The 27,088-nt window shown below is 41.6% G+C and overlaps 1 protein-coding gene across 3 annotated transcripts; it reads left to right on the forward strand.

Annotated features, from left to right (window-relative positions):
• TMEM273 (transmembrane protein 273) lies at positions 1-24,426 on the forward strand. Of its 3 annotated transcripts, XM_030031254.2 has the most exons (6): positions 12-282; positions 5,654-5,704; positions 6,514-6,624; positions 8,813-8,837; positions 21,264-21,290; positions 22,108-24,426. In XM_030031254.2, the coding sequence occupies exons 1-6, from the start codon at positions 228-230 to the stop codon at positions 22,151-22,153; spliced, it is 315 nt and encodes a 104-aa protein (XP_029887114.1). In that variant the 5' UTR covers positions 12-227; the 3' UTR covers positions 22,154-24,426. The 3 variants fall into 3 exon arrangements, with proteins under 3 accessions (XP_029887115.1, XP_040983359.1, XP_029887114.1); XM_030031255.2 differs by lacking the exon at positions 8,813-8,837 and having other exon boundaries at positions 1-282; positions 22,108-22,174; XM_041127425.1 differs by lacking the exons at positions 21,264-21,290; positions 22,108-24,426 and adding an exon at positions 10,460-10,531 and having other exon boundaries at positions 3-282.
• The last annotated feature ends 2,662 nt before the right edge of the window (positions 24,427-27,088 follow it).

The following is a 27,088-nucleotide window of genomic DNA, read 5'->3' on the forward strand; positions in this document are numbered from 1 at the left end:
TCTCCACAGAACATTTTCAAGCAGGGAGTTTATTTATGTGTTGAACCTAAACCCAAAAAAGGGAACTTCTGTTTGCAAATGTAACTACTCAGGATGTGACTGTAGTTTCCCAATATAGTCATGTGACCTGCTTTAGTTTGGTTTTTTTTTTTTTTTTTTTAAAGACACTGCAGAAGAGCTAAATTCAGAAAATTTGGGTGAAACCACTCTGTTGTCAAAACTTCACAATGGCCTTACTAACAAGCTGGATATCAGTCCTAATGGCATTTCTTCTTCTCTTCCGTAAGTGATCTATCATATTTCTTTTCCATCCTTTCTGAGAGCTTTTTTTCCCTGAGCTTGGTGGGGTTATTTATTTCCCAGTCTAATTGTATGTATGTTATTTAAAATGTTGTTTAGAACTCTGTTCCTTGGAGAAAGAACATTTGTCGAGACAGTGGGGTATTTTGCTGAGTTTTCTCGCTAACTTTTCCTCGGCTGAGTGCTAAGGGGTCAGCTATGCGCAACCCAGAAGACGCCATTAAGTTAAATACCTGCATCTTTGCAGATGAGATGGCAGAGCTGCTGAGCACCCTGTTTGGCACTATATAGGAAACAGTACTTCAGTAGAGCGTAAGGAAAAAGTTGATCTGTGTACATGCTATCTGTAAGCCACTTTTGGTCTCTGTGACTTTCACTTACACGACTTTGATGCTCCTGACTCGCACTGCTTCTAATGCTTCCTGCCAGCCCAAAGCAGGGCTTTCTCACAACTTGCCTCTTATTTCACGGTTACTTCTTCACTGCACAAAGTGGGGCTGAGTGAGCCTCATGGATAGGAAGTGTCAGCAGGGGTCATATTAACATTGGGACTAATGGGGAGGCTGGAGCTGGCAGCAGCTACAAAGACAGAAGTTTCATGGGTTACTGTGGTCTCCGGAACGGTAGGTAAGGGGGCAGGCACCCTCTGGTGGCAAAAGCCTCATCTTTACCGAATGAACAACTCCCACACTACCCTACTTTATGCAGAAATTCATAGAAAATCATCATCTACCCTTGGGGAATCCCACAAGGGCAGTTTGCCCCACCTGAGGCATGCAGACCAGCTATTCCAGCTTGCATCCACTGGATATCCCCTCCTGCGAGCAAAGCTATCCATAGATCTACAGCAGTGCTCTATCCTCTTGTAGTCTTTCTCAGGGTACACATAGGAATATGTTACTCTCACTATCCTTTTTTGTCAGCACTTCAAGCCCTCTGCACCTTTCTATAGACAATTCCCAGAGGCCAGAGTAATGGAGACTGTCCACCACATAGGACATGGGTAACCAACCATTCTTACAGACGTGAAGTTAGCAATGCCTGCTCCTTAGTTACTTATTATTGTTCAAAAATCAAATGGCACAAGTTCTATTAATGCAGTAGCATTTGCTTAGAGCAAAGAGATGCAGCAAGACATGTTCTACAGCAAAAGGCACTTTGCAATAGATACAAGGAAAATGCATTAACATGCCTCCAAGTGTCACATGGATAGGTGCAGGCAATGGCAAATCTATAGGCCTTGGATGGAGGGGTGCCTGGCAAGGACTAGAGCTCAAAGAATTCCTGTCTTCATGTAGGAGTGACTCCTCATCTATTACTACAGAGAAGGATTTTGCCTCTAATTTGGGGACTGAGGAAGGACCTCAGTTGCCTGGTTGCCAACAGTGCCTATCTTATGAAATTTACACATAGCTGGGAATTTTGCTACACTAAATAGCAGCCAAAATACCTTTTTTTTTTTTTTTTTTAATAATGTCTTCCAGGAATGGTTTCCAGCAGGATCATTGCTTGTAACCCCTTTGTTGTCTTGGGCATTCCTTATTTGACTCTGGAGTTGCTCAGACATCCACTGTGAGCCATCCCTTTTTTCCACCCTACCTCTGGCTTTCACAGATGCTTGCTTTCCCATTTGCTGCCTCAAAGATGCATAGCACTGAACGCCTGGCTACTGCAATGCCACAGAACCAGCCACTGTCTGCTGCAATGAGGAGAAACCTGAGATGGGTGAGGAAGGGAGAAGAAAGTCACCTGAGATGGGGGAGGAAGGGAGAAGAAAGTCACATGGAAGCAGGAGGCAACAAGAGCAAAGGGACTAAGGCAAGTGCTGGGCACTGAGAAAAACAAGGCACATGTTGCTGTTTATCAATGCAGGTTATGGCTTGGAGTTGTTCACAGTATCTCATAAGGTGGGGGAAGTGAGCTATTCCTGCTCCCTGATCTTACACCCAAATTGCATTCTGCACCACTTCCTCACTGCGCTGACCTACGGGCAAGGCAATGAGTGAGCACAGTTATGTAGCAGAGGGCACATGGAGAACAGGACATCCCTCAGTGTGGCTCAGAAGCTCTTTTCTGCTTAGCCTAGCTCCATGCACAGCAGGTCTGAGGAGGGCTAGGTCTGCTGGGGGATTCACCGAGATCACAGACCAGGGGGTCCCAGCCTGGTGCATTTATTTGCTGGTCCATCACCTGCTCAGCAGATGTACCTTGTGGGAGGTAACCATACCGGCAGAGGACTGCAGTGGGCAGCCAGAAGCAAAAGCTTCCTTAGCTGCATGCCTGGCTCCAGCATACCTGACCGAGCCCAGCTCCTCAGGCAGGCTGCTGCAGCAGATTCACACTTACTCTTTCTCCATCCCCCCACCTCTAACGTAAGACCTGTCTAGTCTGCAGTCTCATCTCCGGACTCGCTGCCAACAACACATGCAGAAAAGCTTTCCCCACCAGTTGGAGACACAGCCCATGCCTCTCACCAGTCTCCCAGTGCTGCCAGGGCTTTGGGGGGCACATCTCCATTATAGCACCAGTTGCATGTTGCATCTGAGCCAGGCACACAGGAGAATTGAGAAAGCACTGTCAGTTGCTTCAAGACCCTTTGAAAAATGAACCATGGGTCACTCAAGTATAGATATCAAATTCATCTGCAAGGCTCTTCCACCCAGAAGATTCTATGATTCTATGATTCTCCAAGCCCAGAGGGTTTGTTCAAGGCATGGGAGTTAGTGTAAACCCAGTATACAGAGACAAGGGGTCAGAAAGTTAGCACTGGGACTGGAGCACTGCAGGATTTGAGGCATCATTTCTAAACCCTCTGTACTGTGAGGTTTGTGTACATCCCCAAAAGATCTAAACTGAAGATCTAGGTCAAACAGCAACATGTGTGTGTTTGACTTAGTCAATCCACTTCTTTCCACCTAAGAACAAACTGAAACAAACAGAAGCTGGCTATCTAACACAGTCCTCAAAAGCAAACGGTATTTAAGCAGCATCCAGTAAGTGATATTAAACCTTAATTAAAACCATATTGAAAGTATGAATTGAAAATGTTCTCTCTAGTCCTGTGGGTTTTCAGAGATTTCCCTCCCTCCCTTTTCAAAAAGAAACTAATAATTTAATCTCAATATATTAAACTGACCTACATAAAATATTCCATGTAAAATATTATTTCTGCCATAAAACACATAATCTGTCACTGGTTTAATTCCATTAGAAAGCATACATTAAGGTCTATGTATTATGATCATTAGGATAATAAAAGTAATACAATATCACTTTTATTATGTTTGAATTTAAAACATTCTTCATGTGAGCACAAAGAATAATTAAGGGGATGGAAGAAAGGGGTTTTTTTTTTAAATTTATAATGAAATAAATTCACAAGTGAGAGCAAAGAGACTGGTTTTAATCTGGAAAATCAGGAGCTATGTTTTTTACACCCACTGTGTAGTCTTAGACTTTTTTTTTTTTTTTTTTTAATTTCCTTTTCTTTGTAACTTTGATCTTGGTCATTTAGTATAGCCAGCTTTTGTGATCATATCTGCAATTGGATTCCCCACCCCTCCCAACTCCCTTCTCAGAGTTTCATGGGGTTTTTGGAGAGAAAACATTTCTGCTTGTATAAAATAAGTTTCCAGACATTTTAATTATGAAGAAAAGTCTGGCAAAAAAGGTTGTTCAGCTCAGAATTATAGTTCCCAAAATACATTTTCTTTAAAACTCAAGATTTTTTTAAGCTCATCTCCAGATTTTTGAAGCTTGGTTTGTAATTTATGAAAATTTGGGATTAGAAATATGATTTAAGACCAGGAAATAAAAATAAATCTTTTGTGAGCCACGCAATATATCAGATTTTTCTGACATAACTGTGGAAACCCCAGAGCCCACACTCATCTTGAGAGAGAGTTTCATCAGTCTGAAAAGCAGAAACAAGATGGATTTCTGTAAAGGTACCAAAATGGATGAATTTGGAGTGGGAAGACTATGCTTCAAGTTTAAAAGCAATCATATTTGTAGCATTCATTTTACTGGACAAGAAATGAAAGCACAGCCCCCAAAACCTCAAGAAGACAGAATTATTTCTCCACAAGAAGCGGAGGAGAGAAAGGAGAAGCAAGCTGGGACTTACGATGTTAGATACCTTAGCAGTAGGAAAACGGGATGCATTTAAGACCTTAAAATCCCACTAGAGTTTCAGTCAGACAATACTTCCTCACAATTCCCCACTACAGTGGGGAATGCCTATGAAAAGACGGTTATGTGCAAGACAGCTATCTTCCCACCAGGTCCCATACGTACTGTCACCCAGGCAGTGGATTGCCAAAGAGCAATAGCTGTAGGAGAGGACTTCATATTCTGCCTGAAGCATGTACAGGAGACAGAAATTTCACAGCATGCTGTTTTAAAATGCAGGAGTCATACCTGCCTTTAAAGCCTTCTTATGCTCCAGGCACCTCACGCAGCTACGTATCAGTTATGTCATTTGGAGCTACTTGAAAAGAAATATCCTTGCATGCCCATCACTGAAAAAAACCCCATTTGAGTGTACTTTTTTAGCCAATTCCTATAATAAGCAAGCAACATTAAAACTAAACATGACTGCTCTTTTTCTTGGGGTTTTGTTTGTTTGTTTGTTTGTTTGTTTGTTTGTTTGTTTTTTAGATTTTGAATCTGTTTCCCTCAAAAAGTATGTGGGAGTGGATTGTTTTCTTCCAAGCCACTCCATTCTGAGGGCTTGAACACTCCAAGCATCAGGCAGCACAGCTCAGCAGCTTTATGGAGAAGGGGAGGGCTGGGAAGGTGTCCTTTTGATGAACAGGGACCTTGGCACAGGAGCCTCTGAAAAGGTTGCTTTCAGCCCATAACATTTTCTTGCAAGAGGAAAAGACTTTCTTCTCTGTCAGCAATAAATCACATTTTGAAGACTGGAACTTCAGGCAGGATTGGGATGCATGTTTTCTGGAGAGGGCTGTTGGGTGTACCATATCCTCTCTTGTTAGCATGTCTTACTAGCTTTACTGCATCTGTAATCTTTTTCTTGATTTATAGCAACTTCTCTTGCATACAGCTCTCAGGCTTACAGTGAGGAAACTCTGGGTGGAAACAGTGCTAAGACAACATTAAATTTTAAAATTGTATTTTCTATTCTGGCCAAAAACTGGCATGTGGTGGCCACATTCCTAGGATGTCCTCATTAACTTGACTGATAACACTTCACTACTCCAGGAAGCCTCAGATCCTTTTTTAAGCTTTACCAGGATCAACCATCCCCTTGGAAATAGCCAGATACGGCATTCTCCATGAATATAGAGCATTCTCCTTGATGTCCTAACAGGCTAAAACATTTTCATTTCAGATTTTTGGAGAGCAAAGGTCTATGCTTCTGGAAACTTAGAGGAGGAAATAGGTGAGTTCATGGTGAGATTTTCGCTTCCAGACAGGAAGTTAGGGGCAAAGCAAATATAACAAAAATGAATGTGCTTGGAAGACTAAGTAATTTTTATGTGAAGATAATCATCTGGTTGCATGTTTGTATTTTGCCTAGCACAGCAGAGTCCTGCTGTGTGACTGGGGCTTTTAAATTATTTTTAGGTAAATATAATGACCATAGGGAGGACAGAGCCTGGAACACAGATCCTGAACACAGGCACCCTCCTGCCTGACAGATGAAGGTGGACCCTTGTGTACAAACAGTGGTGCAAAAATCACAATATGGTTCATAGTTTACATTTAAAAATTCTCCTGCTTCCTCCCAACGAAGACTTATAGAGGCAGAATAGTCAGGCAAGGCAGAAGGCTGGAGACTGGGAGGTGGAGATGAAGCTGTGTATGTGCAGCTATGGGAAGCAGGATGCAGAGTGGCAAGGGAGTGGGGATGAGGAACTTCACTTCGAGGGGAAAAGTAGAGCCCTAGTTCTAAAACTCAGCTGAGACCTGCACACACCAAAAGCTAAAGTTGTTCATTATCATAAACCAGCATTGAGCCCCTTAGCCACAGGTTCACATGGTTTCATGATGTGCAGCAGGTTGAAAGTGTAGACTCTTCTCAGCTACCTAGTCTGGCTCAGCATTATAAGGCCCTTCTGAAGAATAAATATGATTTTTTTTTTTAGGGATGAATTTAAAATTTGGAAACTTTGTGTCACATCTGAAACACAAAGACTGTATTTATTACATAGTGGTTTATACTCACTGACTTGTTTTCAATTTTTGCAGATTTCACATATGTTATTATAGGAGTTACTCTGGGAGCACTTCTAGCAATTGGTTTTGTAGCAGTAATAATCTGCATGATCAAAAACCAAATGATTGACAATGTCTTTGGAGGTAAGAAAAAATACTCCTGATTTCTTGTCCAGAGATCTAGATCTTCTTATATTCTGATACAGCAGATCTGAGCTTCAGTGTTAGGAATTGTGTATGTACTACAGCTCTGGTTTTCCTGTGAAGAACTATTCCAAGTGTCTGAAGTGCTGGAGTCCCTAGAATAGCAGATTCACATTTCAGTATAACCAACTCTGCTCTTTAGCCTTACAAGAGAAATAGAATTCGCTTCAGCATACTGCCTGGGTATCTTAAAATAATTAATTTTAAAAACAAAATTCTCTCTATTTAACATAAGTTATAGAGCCCTGGATTTGCAGGATGGGCAAGAGGCTTGCTCACACTTCCCAGCCAAAATTACTATTTATTTCACTGATTCTGGACTTTTCCTTCAAATGTGACTGTCTGACTAAGATACGCAGTTTCCATCAGAGTACACAGAAAAACTCCCTATAACTTTTCCACTGTGACTGATTTTCAAGTTGCTACAGGAAAGGATGTTTTTCATCTGAAACAGGCAAAAAGCTCTTTGGTCTAACATCATAACTGCTGGTAGCAACAGCTCCTTTTGACTTTGGACCAGCAGTTTACAACCCATGGTTTTGGATTCAAATCCAAATTCTTAAAGATAAACTGAATAATGCCCATCATTGCACTAGACAGAAGCTAGCGACAGGCAGAATTTGTCCCATGGGCCTCCCCAGAGGCAATGCTGGTCCTTGGCCCTTCATCCTCCGCACAGAGCCTTTCTTACTTGACAGGACTCTGAAGTGCTTCACAGAGCACTGTAGAGCAAATATTGTGATAATTTCTTCCACTGCTGAATACAACTGTCATCTGCAGAATGAAGTAACAGCACACAGTAACAATCAACTGCAGTTGAGCTAGAAATAAAAATCATAGCAAAACCAATAGCAACAGATAGTGGCAAGTGAGGAAATGCAAACTCCTGACAGGTTGACCAGAACATCAGTATAAGCTGTTCTTTTTTGCAAAAAAGCATCCTGGGACTTTGCTAAGGCAAATCTTTGCAACCTACATTTTGCTTGGCAAGAGAGGCCTGTACTCCTAGTAGCACATGAAAATTTGGCTTGGAAGGAAACCATAGCAGAAAACGAAGCAGTAAAACAATGTCATGAAATAAGCGGGGAAATAATCTTTACTGAAAGAAGAGGGACTATAATAAGAGAGTTTGGGGACTGAAAACATTGCTCTCTCTATGGCATTTCCATGGTGAATTTCAAAAAAGCAGCTTTGCGGCTCTGGTTGCATGCAAAGTACCAGCTCTTGCAGTCTACTTTTAAAAACAGAGAAATTCTGATAAATGTAGCCAGTTTCCACCATGAAAACGAGTCGGACATTAAACAAGGAAAATGCAGTGAGAGAACTCAGTCAGGCTGCTACAGCACAGGACTAGGACCTGTTTGTTCCATCCACTGTATCCAGAAACATTTGCTTCTGTGGCTAGATCTTTGCAGTAACCTTACACAACTGACGAGAGGTAGCTTTCCAGCATCCGAAACTGTCTAACCCTACTAAGTCAGCAATGCGCCATGACACACCGCTTCAATAGTAGTCACAGACTCTTGCTTAGTAAAGAGGAGAGCAGAGTGGTCTTAACTATTAGGCTTGGAGTGAAATAGACTGAGCTCTCTGGGCCCAGCACTGCTATGGTGAGCTCAGCCCATCAGCCACGACCCGATTCTATCCTATTTACAGTAAACACTGGTCTTTTAGAGCATAATTTTGCAAGCAGACTCCCCAGGTACCACATGAGGCTACAAATGACAATGTAATACCACTTCCTGGAAGACAAATAGCTGATGTTTTCTTTAGCAGGCCTAAAGGGAAACTGCTTCTGCCTCATTCTCATCAAGCATCTGTCCTCACAGTTGTTTCTCATGACACTCTGGGGATGTGCTACACTCTAACTCAATATAGCCAAAATATTAGCAAAGATACAGCTCTGAGAAAATTGACATGAGATATTCCAGCTGGAAGAATCAAGAAGGTCTTTAGGAAGGTTGCATGACACTACTAATATCGAAGAGTTTTGCCTCAGAAAGGATGGCTGTATCTTCACCAGCTGTAACTGTGTTCTCCTGGTTGCATCCTCACAACTTCTGAGCAGGCCTGTCACCATTCTGTTCCTGGTTTCTTAACTAACCACTTTTTCCTGTTCTCTCTTTAGACTCAGATGGCAAAATGGATAGAAGGTAAGAGTCATTGCCCCATGCATTTTCTGAGGCAGTGTGATATACAAACCGTAATGTTTAACTCCCCTCTTTATGCATGATGCTTCCCCACAACTGTGATTTGAATGATAACACATAACACACATGCAAGCCTCTGGAGGACCATTATGCACAGTGCATCTAGTGGATCTGTGTGGAAAAAGGAAATTCCTTGTAACAGGGTTTTGACATTTCAGAAATAGGAAAGAAATCCCAGCAGCCTGAGATTCTTTTCAAAAAGAAAATCCTTCAAACACTTTTGATTAAGCTTTTTTTTTTAAATTTTGTACTATGTATTATAATAGCAAACTCATTTAAAAAAAAGCATTTTTAAGGAATGAAAGCCAAAGGCCTTGTTTCAAAAGTGCTGAAGTTGGATTTTTTTTGACATTGCTAGAACTTTTCCATATTTTTTCTGAAACAAAGTTTTTATTGTATTGTCATATATTCACAAGCCCTTTAGATAAAGAAAAGAAAAGAAAAGAAAAGAAAAGAAAAGAAAAGAGGAAAAAGAGAAAGATGTAAACCAGGGTAAATGGCTTCATCAAACATTTCCCAGTTACTGTGTCTGGATCTCAGTTCTGAGAAGTCCCTTCACTCGAGGCTCTTACAGGTCAAGGTCATGCAGTGATCATTCCTGCTGGAAGGGATACATTTTTGCCCTTGACCTTCCTCCTCCTCATCCAGAAGCAGTAAGATCATTTTAGGTTTTGAGCACCCGAGGTGTTCACAGGCAGAAGAGGCAACGCTAGACTGCTTAGGCAATGGCCACTCCTCAAGTCCTCCAAGGACAGGCAATAGGGTAGAGATGTACAGGAGCAGGGGCCCTGGACTGCAAGTTGTTTGTTGGCTCATGGTAATCTACATATGTGGACACTTTTTTGTGTCCCTTTGAGACATTTTATAAGTGACTAAAAAGACCCAAACATTAATTAATCAGCATTTTCATGAACTGAAGGCAACAGCTGTACTCGATGATCTAAGAAATGGCTTTTGGACTCTCTCAGAGAGCTGGATAGAAGGATGTCCCCATCAGTCATACCTCATAAAGAGAGCACAGCATATGTAAACACTCAATTGAAGATCAAAGCAAAGGCATCCCTTGCAGCAAGTACTTCAATATCGGTTTTGCCTGTCCAACAGAGAAGGGCCCCAGCCATGAAGCACCTGTCATTTTCCCAGGGAGACACTTCCCCAACCTAACAAAAATAGCTGTCACAAAACGCTTCCTTTCTAGTAACACACTATTCTCTTAGAAGACACTGACAATTTCTGTGTATTAACCTAAAATAGATGAGGACTATTATATGGCCAGAAGAACAAACATACAATACCCAGTAAACTTTCTGGTGTATTAAGGACAGTATAGACAGAGCAAATGAGTGGGAAGGGCGTGAGAAAAAGCTAAGCCAAACCAGAAAAGCCAGGGACCCAAGTCAAGAGAAAAGGGAATAAAGGGAGGAGAGGGACAATGACAAGAAGAGACACAGAAGGCAGTAGATTTACTGCCTGGATGAAATGCAGATGGTATGATCTATGAACTGCTCCACTTTAGACTTTTCTACCTCCCCTTGCTGTTTACTATGTGTGTTATTTTCCTTCAGAGACAGTTTGAACATCTATGATACCATCCTCTGATTTTTCTGAGGGAAGTGACTGACTTTGTCATGGCAGCAAAATTTAACATCTTTAATGATGACCTTACACTGACCTCTTTGATGATTCCTCATCCCAGTCTACAGGCGTTTGCTAAAAGGTAGAGTGAAGTTTCCCACCTAATGCCAAAATTCTGGTCCTAAGGCTGGAAATGTGACACAATACACAAACTCTTTGCCTTAGAGCCACTAACACTGACCAGGGAGAGAAGCTGTAATTCCACAATGTTTGGGGGCAAAACTATGTATGTTAAAGATGACTTCTTTCAGTTAAGTAGAAAACAACTAGAAATCCACCATCGCTTCTTAGCAGTTGTACTTTGCAATTCTACTGTGGCACTGAGTAATTTACTAACAAATCTTTGTTCTCATTCACTTCAGGGAATCTATGTATTACTCCTTGATGGTTCATTAAGGGGTTCTATAATGCAGGTGTTAATCTGAGGAAACAGTATAGCTTTCTACTGGTCTTGAGGAAACCTCTGACAGTAAAAATACTATCAGATCCATAGCAAACACTTAAACAGGTCCCTATAAACTAATGCTTAGTAGGATTAGTGAAATGCAGATAGCCTTGAGATAACATCAGTTTTTAGCAAGGAAGTATATATGGTGCTTTATTTTATAAACAAAGCTATGCTTTTCCGCATGTCAGATAGTTGATGCAGAACTAGCTTAGTTGGTTTTGCACCATCATTCTGCAACCTAAGCAATCTCACAAAGAATCAAAAGGAAATACAGCATACAGGAATCAATGTACTTTTTTATCTTTCCTCCTAACCTTTTTCAGGATAGGGCCTTTCCAGATGGTAGAGTTTGTGTTGACATGTTAAACTAGCCTATACTCGCTGGGAATATCTTAAAGGTTGGAAATGGACCTCTATAGCACAAGTAATAGCTGAATATGTGGTAGCCTTGCATAGGACTCTCACCCATGTTGGCATCTCTTTGTTGTAGGACCAAACTTGACCCAAAGAATGGGGTTATATGCCATGTTTTGGATTCCAACATTCTTCATCTAACTGGTTGAGGTTGTATATCTCTGAAAGGAGATGTATGGGAGGTAACTGTTCTTAACAGCAGCAACCAAAAAAAAATGCCCCAAAACCCACAAACACAAAGCCACCACAATCCCACCCACTTTATTTCCTGAAAAGAGCATTGAAATATTACTCACACTGAGTACTTGCACTGTAAGTGCTACAGTATTATAAATACGAAGGAGATTCCTCAAGAAAATCCAAGCTGTATGTTCTTTTTTATCTGATTTATTTTTCCCCATAGGTCATAGGGATAGTTGCCCATTTCTTCAGGTCACCAGAGAAGCATGTGATAATTGGGTCTAAACTGATTTTAGCTACTTGCTTCAATTCCCTGGGGATTTGAATTCATGGCACTTTTAGGCCAGTGGTTAGTCCTAGAAAACCCTTTGATAAAGCAAAGTCCATTATCTAAAATCGCCTGATTTACTCCAACTAATCATACAGCCACGCTGAATCCCTCAGGGATACAGGCAACCTGAAACCTTCAGTGATAATTAAGATACCACTCCTTTAGGATCAGAGAGAACCGGCATATCTTCTGCAGATAACTTCATTTTCTGCTTGACCAGTGATGATTATTAGTGTTTGTTCAGGAAAAAAAACCTAATCCAACTGGTAGAGCCCTCAACAAATCCATCTTCAGCCAAATTTTGTTTTAAATTTCACATAATTATTCCCACAAGTACCTCAAGCCACTCAATAATTTCTCTCCCTAGCTGGGACATACTCTGAGTGGGCGTCACCCAGAACAGTGTGCCATCATAGTCGATGGAGTTATTCAGCCTTGTACCAGTTGAAGGCCTTGATGCAGATAATCTTTTATGCTAGAACGCTGAACAGCTGGTACTGAACCTAACCAAGACAATGCAAGAAGAGGTGTCCACTAAAATCAGGAAGCATTCTGAACGCGTCCCCCTTGATACTTTCCCAAATACTTAAAACAGAAGTGTTTCTATACCCACATGACACTGACAGCTCATTGTGAAATAACTAACAGCATTTACCACTTTATTTAGTCAGGTATATAACATTAAGATTTAAACAATCAATTCATAATGTGATGCCCTTAAAGACAATGGGATATTTACTAACACTTGAGAAGAGAAAGAGGCTTGAGGCAAGCTTCTGTCAGTTAACAAAACAGTAATTTAGATGTCAACTGACAATTATTCAATGTCCTCTTTTTTAATTAATAGCTCATGTCAGTTTCAAATGCCATCTTGGTGCAAGCTTGGTAAATTATATGCCTAAAAATTTCATGCAAGTTTAATGTATTAATAAAAATGTCTGGGCACATTTAATGCTAGTAATATTTTGAGTTAACTACAGTGCATGGCAGCCAGATTTATTTTGACAGAAGGAGGCAAAGAAAGAGACATACAGAGGCAAGGAGAAGGATGGAGAGACAGAGACTGTTTACTAAAAAGGAAAAGGTACATATTTTAAACCTGCAATAGCAAAAAGGCATCTGTTGCCTCAACACACCCTGGGCAACAGCACACAACAAAACTTCCCATGCTACTCACTGGGTTCTAGAGGCCCCTAGGTAAATCACTCAGCAGGAGATCAGGTTTTAAATGCAATACACAAGTCATTCTGATGTTTGATGGAGGAGAGAAGGAGCTTGGGAGCTGCATCAGCCAAGTGCCAAGCATATCAGTGATCTTTTGCTACCCAAAGCATCATCTAGATGTTCGCTTGTATTTTCCCACTTGACTCCTTCTAAGGGACCGACTTCTCTTTCCTTTCCTAGGCTATGCTTGGGAAACAAGGTACTCCTGAGAATCAGAGCATTCTTCAGGCAAATGGAAGAGGGCTTAGAATGTTATCGCATGTTGAAAGCCTCCAGTCTCCTCATTGTTTAACTGTAAAAGCAACGCCATGGATTACATAGGAGGTGAAATCATCCACTTGGAAAATATAAACATCAGAGATGGATGGCATGGCAAAGACTAGGTGTGGGCAATCATATGCAAGTTTGAAAGTTGAGCTGCAGTTTCTTCCAACTAGCAGAACTGTCTCAGCCTAAACATTTCAGCCAAGAACATTTTTCCTAGCATTTTGTCATGTTTGGGTCTGTAGCCAGCTGCACTGACAGGCAGAGATAGTGAACAGGGTCTGATCTAACAATTTCATATCCTTCAAACAGGTTTAAAGTCAGATAGAAAGAAAAATCTCTTGTTTTGGGGAGGAGAGCAGTTCTTTCTGATCTAAATAGTCCAAACTGGTCTGTAATACTGTAAACTGCAGAATGCATCATTTACCAAACAGGAAGTAGGCATGAGTCATATCACTGATACTATCAGCTGCAAATGAGAGACACAACCTGTCTCATCACCAGAGTCTGAGCTCATAAATAAACTTAACTGGAGACTTGGTTTTGATGCTTAGGGTACTTAAAAAAGCCACAGGTGAGAGTCCTTTGGAAAACAGGCCCGAAATTTACAAATCAAAATCCATAAGTGAATACACATTCAAAGGAAAGAGATTTTGGCTTTGTCTGAACATGTCACTGGAAGACTGGTGCGCATGGAAAAAGAATCAAGATCTAGAACACAGCTTGGGTAGGACTCTGGGCATTGAAATGCATTGCAGTGACTCAGATACTGCATCAGCTATTCACACATTACACTATACATTCAGTCTGGAGCCAGGGAGCGATACTGTCTCAGCTGCTCTACTATCCATTGAAATTATATTTGCTTAAGATGCAAGCACATACTGCTGTTCTACTATAGCCAAGTTCAATGGCAAAAGTACTTGACATAGCATGATGCTAAAAATAAATCTGCAAAGGAATTATCTTTATCCAGTTCTTAATCAGAGTAGCTAAGATGTCCTCTCCACAGAAGAAGATTTTTAAACGAAGAGAGCAGGAAACAGGGATTGGTGTGGGTTATTTTAAGCCATGCTACAGCAACTTTTGTGAGTTTTAATTACTTTTCAATGAAGTAATTCCCTCCTGTGGAAATATGTCAGACTTGGAGACAGATTTTTCTTTGCACTGACCTGACTTTAAGAGTACATTTTTCCCAGCAGTAAGGTATCTCACTTTTCAGCCTGGAGATACCTGGAATGAGGCTAGTTCATTCTCCACATTTCATTCAAGTTGTGGCCTTCCTGCTAAGACCCCCATTAAAAAGTTAATATAGGATTTGTTTGGACACCTATGCAGAGGTGAAATCACCTATGAAGTCAATGACTCATTACACAAAATATGTAACCACTGAATTGTCTATCACTACAAAGCACTAACAAACATTGTCAACTGCCAATGGATAAGAAAAAGCACACATTTTCCTAGGCATAAATCTGTGTCTGTCATATGCCCCCAGGAGATGGGCACTATAACATCCCATCTTCACCTGCAAGATTACAGTCTCCACCTTCCAAGTTTCCTATTGCTTAGACATGCTCCCTGAGTTGCTTCCCCGCTGTCTTTTGTCTTTCTAATTCACCTCTTCCAACACATGGGATGCAAGTAAGAAGTACAGGCATAGGAAAGGAATTTGTTAAGCAGTCACTGGTATTCTGAGGAAAGCGATGGAGTGTCACCAATCTTACCAGAAGACAAGTCTTGGTATGGAATGGTTTGAAAAGGTGAGTTGGCTTAGCCTTTCACACAGAGTCCCAGCTGCTCAGTCTCTTCCCAGCCTGGCCTTCAAATGTGTAACAATGAAGAATCCTAATTTTCAAAAAGTACTTTCTTCTTTAGATGTAATATATGACTGCCTACCATTCACTCAAACTGCAACTGACTCAAATTGCAAACTCAACTCACTAGCCTTGCAAAAAAGAAAAAAAAACAAACAAACAAAAAAAAAAAGAGAAAGAAAAAACCCCAACAACTAGTGACTTATGAAATGGAAGAGTTATCAGAAGCCCTTCAAAACTATTGGCACTTGATGGGTGTCTCATGGGCAGTCTTTCCTGAGGCGTCTCATATTTCTGCATTAGCAGAACAGTGCCTGGAACAGACTGAATCCTCCAAGATGTTTTTCAACAACAAACATAACAAACAAGAGCTTCAGCTGTCAGAAACTAGACCTGCCAGAAACACACCTGGCAGAAGGCAGCTCACACTGCAGCACGGAAGGGCCTCCCTGGCACAAAAATCACTTCATATAGTCCCACAAAGGCACACCCCAGTGGATCTGCCCCAGCCTCACCACTTAACTCCCTTTCCCCACTCAGCTCAGTTTTGCCCTTGTTGTGTGCAGCCATGGCATTCCTGCCATAGAAAGAAAACATTGTCTGGTCTGGAAAGAGCAAGGTTGAGCAGAGGGATATGGGAAAGCAGAGAAGAAAAAACACTGGAGAACATATCAAAAAGCTTCAGACTCTATCCAGCTTTCACCTGCCTACACCCATCATTGTAGCTGATGGAAATGGCAGAGCTCTGTTGCCTCCTAGTTCATCTATTCTCCCATCTCCATCCTGGCTATCTTTCCCAGTGCCCACTGGGCTTTCTTCATCACCCTTCTGTAGCCTGCGGGTGTCTGTTTCTTCCCATGTAGAGGACTAGAAGTGGTGGTGCTTATACAATACAAAGTATGCCACAGCTCCCCCCATACCTTCCAGACCACTGCTCTTGGACAGACCGACTGCAACCCTGTCCTTGTTCTGGGCTGAGTGCACCCTTTGGCCTTGAGTCTTCATCTTCCACAGTTAGTTCCATTCCCATGTGCCCCAAGTATCTTCTGGACTTGCAGAGGAGGCAAAACTGAGTTTCAGTGCTACAGTTCCTCCTTACAGGAGCTGTGACCAGTTCAAAGTAGCTTCATGCATGGTCATAAAGCATCTTGCAACAACAGAAGTGAAGCATCAAAGGGAAAGAATCAGCCATACCCTAGATGCACCCCTGTTCTCTCTAAATCCCCAGTAATCCAGACAGCTTCCTGGATTTCTTCAGTAATCCTCAACTTCCTTGGACCCACTGAGTTGCCGGCATCCATCTTTGTTCTACTAAAACAAGCCTCTTTTTCCCTTTTCCTCTCCCAGGCATATTCCTTTTAAACTATGACAGTCAGTGTCTTCTTGGATCTGGAGAAAATCAGTCATGTAGATTCAGCCGAATTTTGATATCTCTGGGGTCAAAGACTTGAATGTTTTCCCTTAACATCCCTCAGCTATATCCTAAGCTGTTCCTTCACTTGCCACTCCTTTTTTTTTTTTCCTTTTTTTTTTTTTTCCAAGCAGCCCTTCACAAGGTCTTTCATTCTGTCAACTAATACATACTACAAACAACCCAATCATCAGGTCAACATAAAGTTTTCGTAACTTTCTAGAAGCTTAGAAATAAGGAAAAACAGAGCCAGCAAAGACATGTAGCCTCCTCCATGATCTAAATAAGCCTTGCAAAAAATCAATCAAAAATTATTCTTTTGCGGTCTACTTTGACTGCAGAGCCTCCCTTCACATTGGCCACCATGGCCAAATACCAGTAGCGATCAACTATTGGGAGAATAGGAGTGAAAGACAGCTTGGAGGGCTACAGTCCTCTTAGGCAGAAGTGCATTTGCACTTCGCTAAGGAGCAGATACCACCTGCACAAGATGAGTCTGGCCTTGCGGATACACCAAAGCAGGCCCAGTTCCTTGCTCAACACTGTAGGGATTAGGGTGGCTGATAGGCTGAAGGCTGTATTCACTGCCTTAGGTTTTCTCAGTATGCATCCTGGGAACTGAGTTTAATGAAAAATATTTAAAAGCTGCACAAATGCCATAATAATGCATGCTATTGCAAATAAGCATAAGTATGAACAGAGATGACCCAAACAACTCCATGCATGTTTGTGTAAATGTTAAAAAAATGAGCAAATGATCTCAGCAGAGATGGCTGTCTCAACTCCTTGCACATACACATTTGCAGAAACAAATTGTAAACACCCATTCTGTGTTGAGGCAATGCTCACCAGTGACTAGAGCAATAAGCTGGCTTTTCTACCTGGTTCTGTCACTGTCCTGTCTAGCCAAACTTGTTCTTCTGAACAACCTTGGACAAGCTACTTTAGCTCAGGTTGCCCTTTCCATAAAATGAAATTAATCTTTATATCACACACTTCAAAACCAAGGACACTAAGCTTTGCACTGTGTTGGGAACACCAGGCTCTAAAAGCAGCACTAAGACACTCTGTAGGCACTGTCAGGCTCTCAGTTCCTCTTAGCACCATTCCTGAATGGAGGGAATACTTCATGTATAGACACATACGCACACAGAGACAGTTTTATATATATACACATACATATAGCCCAGACTGTTAGGGTGAGATTAATTCATTAAACCTGTTTCCAGGATACAGCATACTTCACTGATACCAGCTACCAGCCTGACAGGCAGAGCCACACTTCTGGCTATTTTTTGCTCCTCCCTGGCCACTCTCCACATTCCCTGGGAGAGCATCTGGCCCAGGACGCCTGTGCTCCCTTCAGATCTGGGGCTGCATTTGTGGCTGACCTTTTCACAGCTGCCAAACAGGGAGGAATCCTTACTCCTTCCTACCCCTCTGCACAACTGTTTGAGGCTAGTCTTGAATAGCTCTAAATCATTTGATTGTAAGAGTTGGTCTCAAACCTGCTGAGTCAGGAGAATTCTTTCCTCGTAATATTCAGACACCTGTCAGAGGCAATTCCTTCCACAGCCATTGTGGTCTCTGCCGGCAAACTTGCTGGTGCCACTGATTCCAGCAATAAATGAGTAACCCTACCATTCCCTGGAGCTGCTGCAAGTCTGGATTAAAAAAAAAAAATCAGAAATGTTTCTGGAAGAGTACCCTCTTCATTCCTGTCAACAGACACCCAGGGTAACTTAAATATTAGATGCCACCAAGCAGAGAGCTTCCTGCTCCCAGGCAGCACCCATCTGCCATCCAGACTGAGTATTTTTATGTTGACTAGGGCTTGTCAGAGAGGTGACAACATGGGATTAGCTAGGAATGAAAGCTGCTATCATAGCTAAGGGACAGCTTAAAAACAAAACAAGGCCTCCTGACGCAAGAGACTCAGAGTGCCACAGGTCTTAGCCAGAAAAGAACAGAGTCAAATCAGAGCTCCTGCGTATTCCAACTCACAGAATTTCCTGTATCCAACTGAATTTTTGGACAAGTTCACACTAAACATATGAAAAATAAATCACTGATTCCAGACGGACTCCTAGGAGCCTTTTTTCAGTGACTTCTCAGAAAATAAGATTATTTATAGATCCTTTTTTAAGATCATGTATATAGTCTGTCAGATCATTTTATTTCAGTTCCCTGATCTCTTGCTTTCCAAGAGCTCTGCCTTGAAGGACCTGTACTAGGTATCAGCAAAGCTAAGTTTGTTTATCTTCTGGTTGTCAGATCATTTTATTTCAGTTCCCTGATCTCTTACTCTCCAAGAGCTCTGCCTTGAAGGACCTGTACTAGGTATCAGCAAAGCTACATTTGTTTATCTTCTGGTTGTTGCTTATAACCACCAACCTCCATATTCCATGTGCACTTTACAGCCTGGTGTCAGAGAACAAACAGCAAGCTGAAAGAAATGAGCAAGTATCACACAAAGTGATGCTGACTTCTCCCTTGTAGGCTGCAAATGCTTGGGGATCCATGGAGTATTTCTCATGGGTTCACAGAAGTTTATGGGCTTAAAAGCTTTCCATATGGGTTTAAATTAGGCTTAAAAACACTTCACAGAGGCCCACAGCTTCAATGGAAAATTTGTATGGACTTGTAAACAGAAAAAGACAGAAAATCACTGGCTGAAAAGTAACTAGGTTACTTTTTGTGCATTAAAAACAACACCTGGCCCACTCCCAAATCTGATTTACTACACAGACATTGAAATGCTTGTGCTGGCACAGGAGAGATGGAGGAAGGGGCCGGGAACTGGAGACAAGTGCTGAAGAATAAGTACCCCTTTAGGTGGAAATGCTGTTTTTAAAGTGTTTGTAAACTGGTTCCTCTGAGTAAGCTTCTACGATTCCCTGGAGGAGAGCAAAGCGTGGGACCAATGGAGCCTCCCATGTCCAGAGACACTCCTGCTCTGCTTCCCGCTCCCTGCCAGCACAGCCACACGTTCTGGTCAGGCAGTCACGCATCTCCACTGCCTCAGGGAACTGGCCTTGCCAAAAATCTATGCAGTATAACATAAAAATCATTTTCAGAGAGATCAGGCTGTTCAAGGACATCTGGCACAAAGGAAGTAGTAAAATATTACAGCTGAGGTACTGGTCAAGGCTGGACCATCCTTTCCTGAAGCAACTGGCATTGTCAACAGTGGGAAGGCTGCCTGAGGGCACCAGCAAGAAAGCCACTCTCTTTAGGTGACTTACTGAGTACATTGAGCTACATGGAGAAGAGCACTCGCCTTGCAACCAGTGTCTTCTTTACTCTTTTTGTATGCAGAGAATTGAGTTATTTAGGATTAGTAGTGCCTGCCACAGGCAGGCAATCATTTAGGAATGGTGCTGAAAGACAATGCCCTTCCCAGCAGTTCCCTGCCACCTTGTTCTCCTCTGACACAGGCAGGGAAAGGGATCAAGTAAACATCCCTGAACCTAATCCATAGAATTTTTTTTTTTTTTTTTAATGGCTACAGTTCCAGACGGGCAGAAATTCATGTAACATAGTTCACATGCTTAAATCTGTGTTGTTTTGTGTGAAGAAATTTTGACAAGTTCATAAGCGCAGCCCATATCAGGTCCCCTGATTATGTTTTGAAATGCCTATCCTTTCTGGGAAAGAGCTACCACAAACCATTTGGAAGAAGCTGAAAAATACTACTGCATAACCATGACATCCTGGATAACATCAGAACTGTGTCACTAAAAGAAATTCCTTGTGTCTGCAAAGTGCCAGAGCGGTGCAGGCAAAAGAAGGCCGAGACAACCCCCGGATACCTCCAGTGTGGTCACCAGGCTGCAGGCAAGCAGGCTGGCAGCAGGTGCTGGCCAGCTTCCCTCCTTGCACTTCAGCAGACACCTTCCCTGGATGCTCTGGAAGCTCCCTGAGGGCTGGGCAAAGCAGGCAGTATGGGAACCTAGCTGTGAAAGCACTGCAGGAAAGTGCAGGCACTGCCACCTTATAGAGCTATGCTGACTCACACCAGTCCCAAACTGGAGAAAGAAATAGGTGAGGAAATGGAGCAGAACAGAAAAAAGCCCTTTGATTCCAGCCTATATATGCCTCACCATACACTCTCCCGTGGACTGTATGCCCAGTTCAAACTAGAAAGATGAGAATCAGGTCTTAATTCTTTCTTACAGACACCAATCGTTAGTGAAGTGAATTTCGCATGAACAGAAAATTTCAGCACAGCTTTCTAAAAGACACATGTGACAATATTTCTCTCAGAGAAGGAAAAAAGACTGAGGCAAATTACAAGCAGCACGTCCCTGCCTGCCAAATCTCCTGCGAGTTCTTTCTTTAGCAAAGTCATCGGAAAATGCTTAAGTAGTATTGAAGGAAAGGGACTACGATGAATACCATTTCCCAGTGGAGTCATGAGATCTAATATAAACAAGCTGAGGGCTGCAAGGCAAGGAAACAGCTTATTTCCAAGCACTGACGCTAGATGGAGTAAAACTGAATAAAAGATTAAGAGCAGTGAAGAAAAGAGAAAGGCAGAAAAGTTCCTGCATTTCCCCAACTCCTAACGTGTTGCTTCTTTGAATTCTCATCTTTGATTACTGCTCTGAAAGTCACAATTAATATCACTCTCTATACTTCGCAGGTCGAACATGGGATCGAGCCAAAACAGGTACGTTCTGGGGGAAGGGGGAGTCTGGTGGAGCAGGGAGGTGAAGTGACAGTGCTAGGCAGACACATAGAAGTTGTAAAGGCACATCCACCTAGGTAAAGGGAAAGGTCGCACAGCAATAAAGGCTGTGGGGTTACCCTGAGTTCCTACTGACAGCCCAGGTCTGCCAGACATTCTGCATCACCTAAGGTAAGTAATTTAACTGCCTTGTCCTCCAGCTTCCCAGTTGTATACCTGGAATACCCTAACGCAAGGCCCAGGCATACTGCAAGGCTGGCTGCCCTATGCAGCTGCAATGCAGCTGCCCCCTCATTAGCAGGTACTCCAGGTAGTAAGCTGGAAAGATGCAGCCGCAATATGGATCCAGGAGCTGCTCAGCTGCTCCCCACTCATGTGGCAGGGCAATACTGGGAAGCGGCCCAAATGACAATAATCCAGAGTCTGCAATGCACGGAGCAGTTCTTATAGTAGGATGCTGCCCTAAAATGCATTACGTGCTGCTAGTGGATTCCTACCTGGCAGTGAAGCGGACGTCTGGGAGTCACCACAACAGCCAGAATCATACCTTTGTCCTGTTAATTCACTTAGGAAAAACAGATACCTCCAAAAATACAAAGAAATATCTAGGAAAAGAAAAGTTAAGTGGGAGGAACTTCATGAATGTAATTCCAGCAGCTCCATTAATAATTTGCTAGGATTCCTGTAATCTTTATCTGGGTATCTCCCAGCTCAGCTTTTACAATGATGCTGTGGATCATCCCCAGTAAAAGCAAAGCCAGAAAGTTATTGTTAACCTGTGATCTTTCTTTCTTTTCAGAGATGACATCAATGTACTAGGAAAACAAAGTACAAATGATCAATAATCCTTTTGGAATCAACAGTTACCTGATCTGAGGATCAATAGGAGTCTCTTGTGCACGGGCAGGAATCTCACCAATACCAATTCCTTTCTTTGTTCTTTAATTGAAAGACTGATTGATCGATTACAGGAAGAGCTTATAGTGCATGCTAACTTCAATCACCTGCACGCAAAAAGCCTGCAATCCCCAACAGCATGTATATGAAGGAAATGTATGGGGAAAATAAAATAGATGAGCTCTGCTCATTAATAGATCCTGTTTAGTCTGTGATAAGCATACGATTGATTTCTAAAATCAATTAAATACAGGGTAATCAAAAAGGTAGAAACACATTTCAGCAGCAGAATTTATGGTCACGCCCATATTTCAAGTTAGGTAAATAATGACAGAAGTAACTTTAAAAATCATTAATTTGAGTTTGAAATAAAACAAGGTTTCTCAGGTTCTTCGGGAAATACATGTTTTGTGTTAATATGAAAACATTTCATTGACACTGAAGTTATATCTTTTTTTTAGCTTTAGGACTGATGTCTTTTGTTTAACTGTTCATGGCAATGTTAATTTCAGCCATTTAAAATTAATTATGGTCATGTAAAATGAAAAATTCCTTTTTGAAATAATGTTTTTCATGTTTTGTTTTTAGAACATTGAAATGAAAACAGTTTTGTATACTAAAAAAAACACATTTCTGGACATCTGAAAGAAAACATTTCATGTCAACTTTCTACAAACAAGCTAATCTGACATTTCCAAAATTCACCCATCCCTATTTTTTTATTATAAAACAATGCACTAAGTTAAATCAGAAACTGTGAATAATTTCAGTCTCCCAGCCCCTTCAATCTTGTTCTAGCCTTATATATTCTGTTGAATTTGATTTCATCAAAAGTGCTTTGCCTGGCTCCAATTACAAACTTCTTACAGTGGAAGTAACAACAAGAAAAAATAGAGCTTTGTCTCAGAACTTTCAGAACAGTTTAAATAATTTTAAATGGTTTAAACCAAAGTTATTTTGTAAACACATCCCAGCTTTTACCAAAGCTGTGAGCCCGTGGCTTTGGTCTTAGTTGAGAAAATAATGCTATAGATTCTATTCTGTTTGTTTAAATCCGCTTCTTTCAAGAATGTTTTATTATAACAGTTATTGTCATCCCAAGGTGCGAGAAAAGCAGAAAGGTTTTTGTATGTCAAGCCAGGCTTTCCTTTCAGCTTGTGAAGACAGGGCAGCAAATGTCAGCTGTGGGAGCTCTGGGTGCACTGGTCTAGCAGCAATGCCATGCTGGGCATCCTCTGCTGTTCCTACAGCTCCTCTCAGGAAACCCAGCAGGACTCAAAGGCTTGAGAGCCTCAGGTAGATGGCATGCACAACATTACGTAATATCACAATATTTCACCAGCATAGCTGTTATGTCATTGCATTACAAGATGGCTCCAAGCAGGATGTTACACTATTTTATTGCCATTTACAAATAACCACTAGCCAGATCCAAAGACCACAAACTAAATAGATTGGATCTGCCTAAACTTTTAGCTCAGGCCAGTGTCTATAGACATATGGACTTTTTAATCTCTCACCTAACATGCATTTTTAAAGTTAACTTTTAAGCCAGTGTCTGCTCTTAGTTATGCCATGTGGCAGATCATAATAAATGAAGTTCTTTCCAGTTCTTCACTACTGTAATATAGCAGAAATTATTCAACTTAAAAAAAAAAAAAAAGACAAACATTAGACTGAAGTCCAACCTAGAAATTGTGTAGTATTAAGAAATATCGCTCCAAAAAAATCACAGAAGGGCCTTCCATCCAATAATCAACTTTCAGACTGTGAAGAGCAGCAATTAACCCCACACATTAAAGGCAAAGCTGATGTGCTGAGTCAGGGACTTAGAGTCAACACACTGTCAGAGCATAAGAGCAGATATATCAGAATTTTGTTTCTATGAAGAATAAGCTACTGTACTACTTGTAACTGTAACTGAAAGGATTTGAATATGTGAATATTATCTCAGCAAAGCGGGTCATTTTCCAAATGTGCAAAGGAAACCGAATGGTAATTTTTTCACACATTTTTGAACAGCAAAATGTAAGGTTCATTTTCAGAGAAAATTGATATATTGGAATAATTTCCCTGGATTCCTAGGTGTCTGTTACCCAGTTCAGTAACACTGCAGTTCATTAGCCGCATTTGCTAAGAGATAAACTAAAGCAGTAATGTGATACTTGTAAGTAATTATGTGTATGTACATGTGTAAGTGAATAAACCATCTTGTAAGGTATCTGTTAATTGATTTGCTTCCTTTAGTACTGTTTTAATTAAGACTTGGAACAGAAGAGAGCATGTGGTCAGGGAGGGAAGTTATTACCTTCCCTTATTTGTGTGAACAAATGTTTCCTTTGCATCATTTCAGTACACTATGGGAAATAAAGATGAAAATAAACAAAAAATGTAAGTTACAGGCCTGGAGATTTAGAGTTAGTAATCTTGATCAGGCAAATGCACGGGGCTGCAGAATAGATTCTGAATTTCCAAAACCTTTTGGTGTGTGCCGTGGCTCCCTGGGTATGGGAAAAATATGGGCAGCGCTGAGACAGCCAGCTGGGGATCAGGGGCTCCCGGGGTTGCTGCTTCTGCTGCCGCTGAGAGGTTTGGGCACACTTAGTAACTGCCGCCGCTGCATGGGGCTGCTGTGGCAGCAGCAACCAGTGCCCCATCAAGCCTAACTCTCCCACCCCACAACTGTAGCAGCCAGCGTGGCTCTCCACGGACAAATCAGGCTGCCACAACCGTTTCGCCACCCCAAGCGTTGTCCCACAAACGGGGTTCATTTACCCGCTGTGCAAGCCAATAACAAACAGAGTCGAGGTATTTTCAAATTAATTTCATTGATGTGCATGAATGGGTGCCTGTCTCAAGACAGCACACCCTTGTCTTAAAAATTCTCACATTTATACACTTAATTAATACATATTCATTGTTATTTTCCTTAATGATTGGTTCTTTCTTCTTTGGCCCTCATGTAAATTAGTGCGCAGACTCTGTCTTCTTCCTTCATTGTCTTCTTTTGAGTAGGTGGTATCATTTGAGTAGGTGGGCAATGAGTCAGTGGTTGCAATCTCCCACTGTAGGAATTACCTTTGACCTACTTCTTTCCTAATCTTGGCAGTTCCAAGTGGTTCTTCAAGGTTTATTGGCTAGACCACAATCCATTACCTTTTCTGGCATAAACATAAAGCCCAATTGTCTAGTAGTTAGTTCCTAAACCCTAAATCATGTCTAGTTATTGTTTCCCTATTTCAAATATTAACTGATGTGGGTTCTACCAGGAGTTTGGAAGCTCCCTGGTTATTTCAATCGTATTCCCTATATTAATTGATAACACAAGGAACTGCTGGGTTTGCCCATTCCTACAACCAGCTTTACCAGCACTGCTTGTAGCATCAGGAGCTCCTGAATTTGGGCCAAGCTGCACCACACTGTTTGGAAATAATCAGTGAAGGAAAACTAGATGAAAGGGGAACATTTTGGAGGCATTCAGTCAAAAGACAAAAGACACTGTTAGCTCCACTAATTCTTGATCAGGGATGCAGCCCAGGCAGCCCACAACCAGCACAATAGGCATCTGTGCTCACCTATTTGCCTGTCCAGCACAGGTTACACCTGCCCATGCTGAGCACTTCAAGCTCTCCATGAGATCACTGGCATTCTCCTGAACGGATAACAGTGGGAAGGACTTCAGAGTCGGGGTTTGGACACATGCCCCAGTTATGTCATGCTAGACCTGCAGTCTCCTCACAGCTGATGCACAGCAACATAATGATGCTTGTGAATAGAGTTATTCAGAAGAGGAGGCAGTTGTAGACACAAGAAGTGAGCTAAGAGGTGCGTACACAGCATGCATTTCTAAAGAGATAACGATGCAGTATTGGCTTTAGTTACAATGCATGTGCCACAGCAACAGTGGGATCCCTGAGGTCAAATCCTGCTGTCAGCTGCACCAGTGCAAATTGGGACTAACTGGAGGAGCCACATAGCTTGGTGCAGCGCTCACTCACACGGTAATACATCAGGCAAAAATCTCCTGGACTCGGTAGAACTGCATGGATAGAAAAGCAGTGCCTGGGGAAGGAGTCCTGTATATCAGACCTCACTGATACAAATCTGCTCTGGGCGGCGTGCAGAAGAGTCTGATTCAGTTCCTCCCAAGCAGAAAGGATGGCAGATTTCATAATAGTCAAAACAGTTGCAACCTGAATCTTTCTTGGCCTCTCTCATACTTGTAAGTGAAAAATCAGATCATTTTAGTCAAGAGTATTTTTTTTTCTGTTTCTTGTAACTACACTTAATCAAATACAAAACACAAAGACTGTTAAAAATGCTTTGACTCAGCAACCAAAAATGGGAAAAACACAAGCAAAGGAAAGAACCTACCTAGCAAACTTGATAAAGAAAGGATGTTTATACTCACCTACAAAGAGAAATATAAATGGAGTGTGAATTAAAGAAAGAACAGAGAAGTATGACACTGTATGATGGTATAGACCAGGTCTGAAATACAGAGTGCCTGTAATTGCAGAAGAAAACAAATAGGACCTATGGAGGCTTCAGACTTCTGAAAATCACGCTAGTTACACACGGGTAATATTAGAATAGCCAGCCCAGGTCTGACTAAAATCTATCTTCTCCAATAGCCTCTTTGCCACCGTGGCTAATAGCAAACATTTAGACTAAATGTAAGAACATTGCAAGTACGTGCCAAAGCTTTCCTAGAAGACCGTACCGCCCTACAGCAAACTTCTGCTTAGCGTCACTAAGCCAAAAGTTGTCCTGTTGATGTACTTTCCTTCCACAGTCAGAAGTAGTTGATTCCATAGACACTATATATTTATACATAAAAAAAATCACAAAGGCCTTTGCCCTCCCTGTCACTACATCAGTGA

This window comes from Aquila chrysaetos, chromosome 11 (assembly GCF_900496995.4).
Source record: "Aquila chrysaetos chrysaetos chromosome 11, bAquChr1.4, whole genome shotgun sequence".
Classification (NCBI taxonomy): Eukaryota; Metazoa; Chordata; class Aves; order Accipitriformes; family Accipitridae; genus Aquila; species Aquila chrysaetos.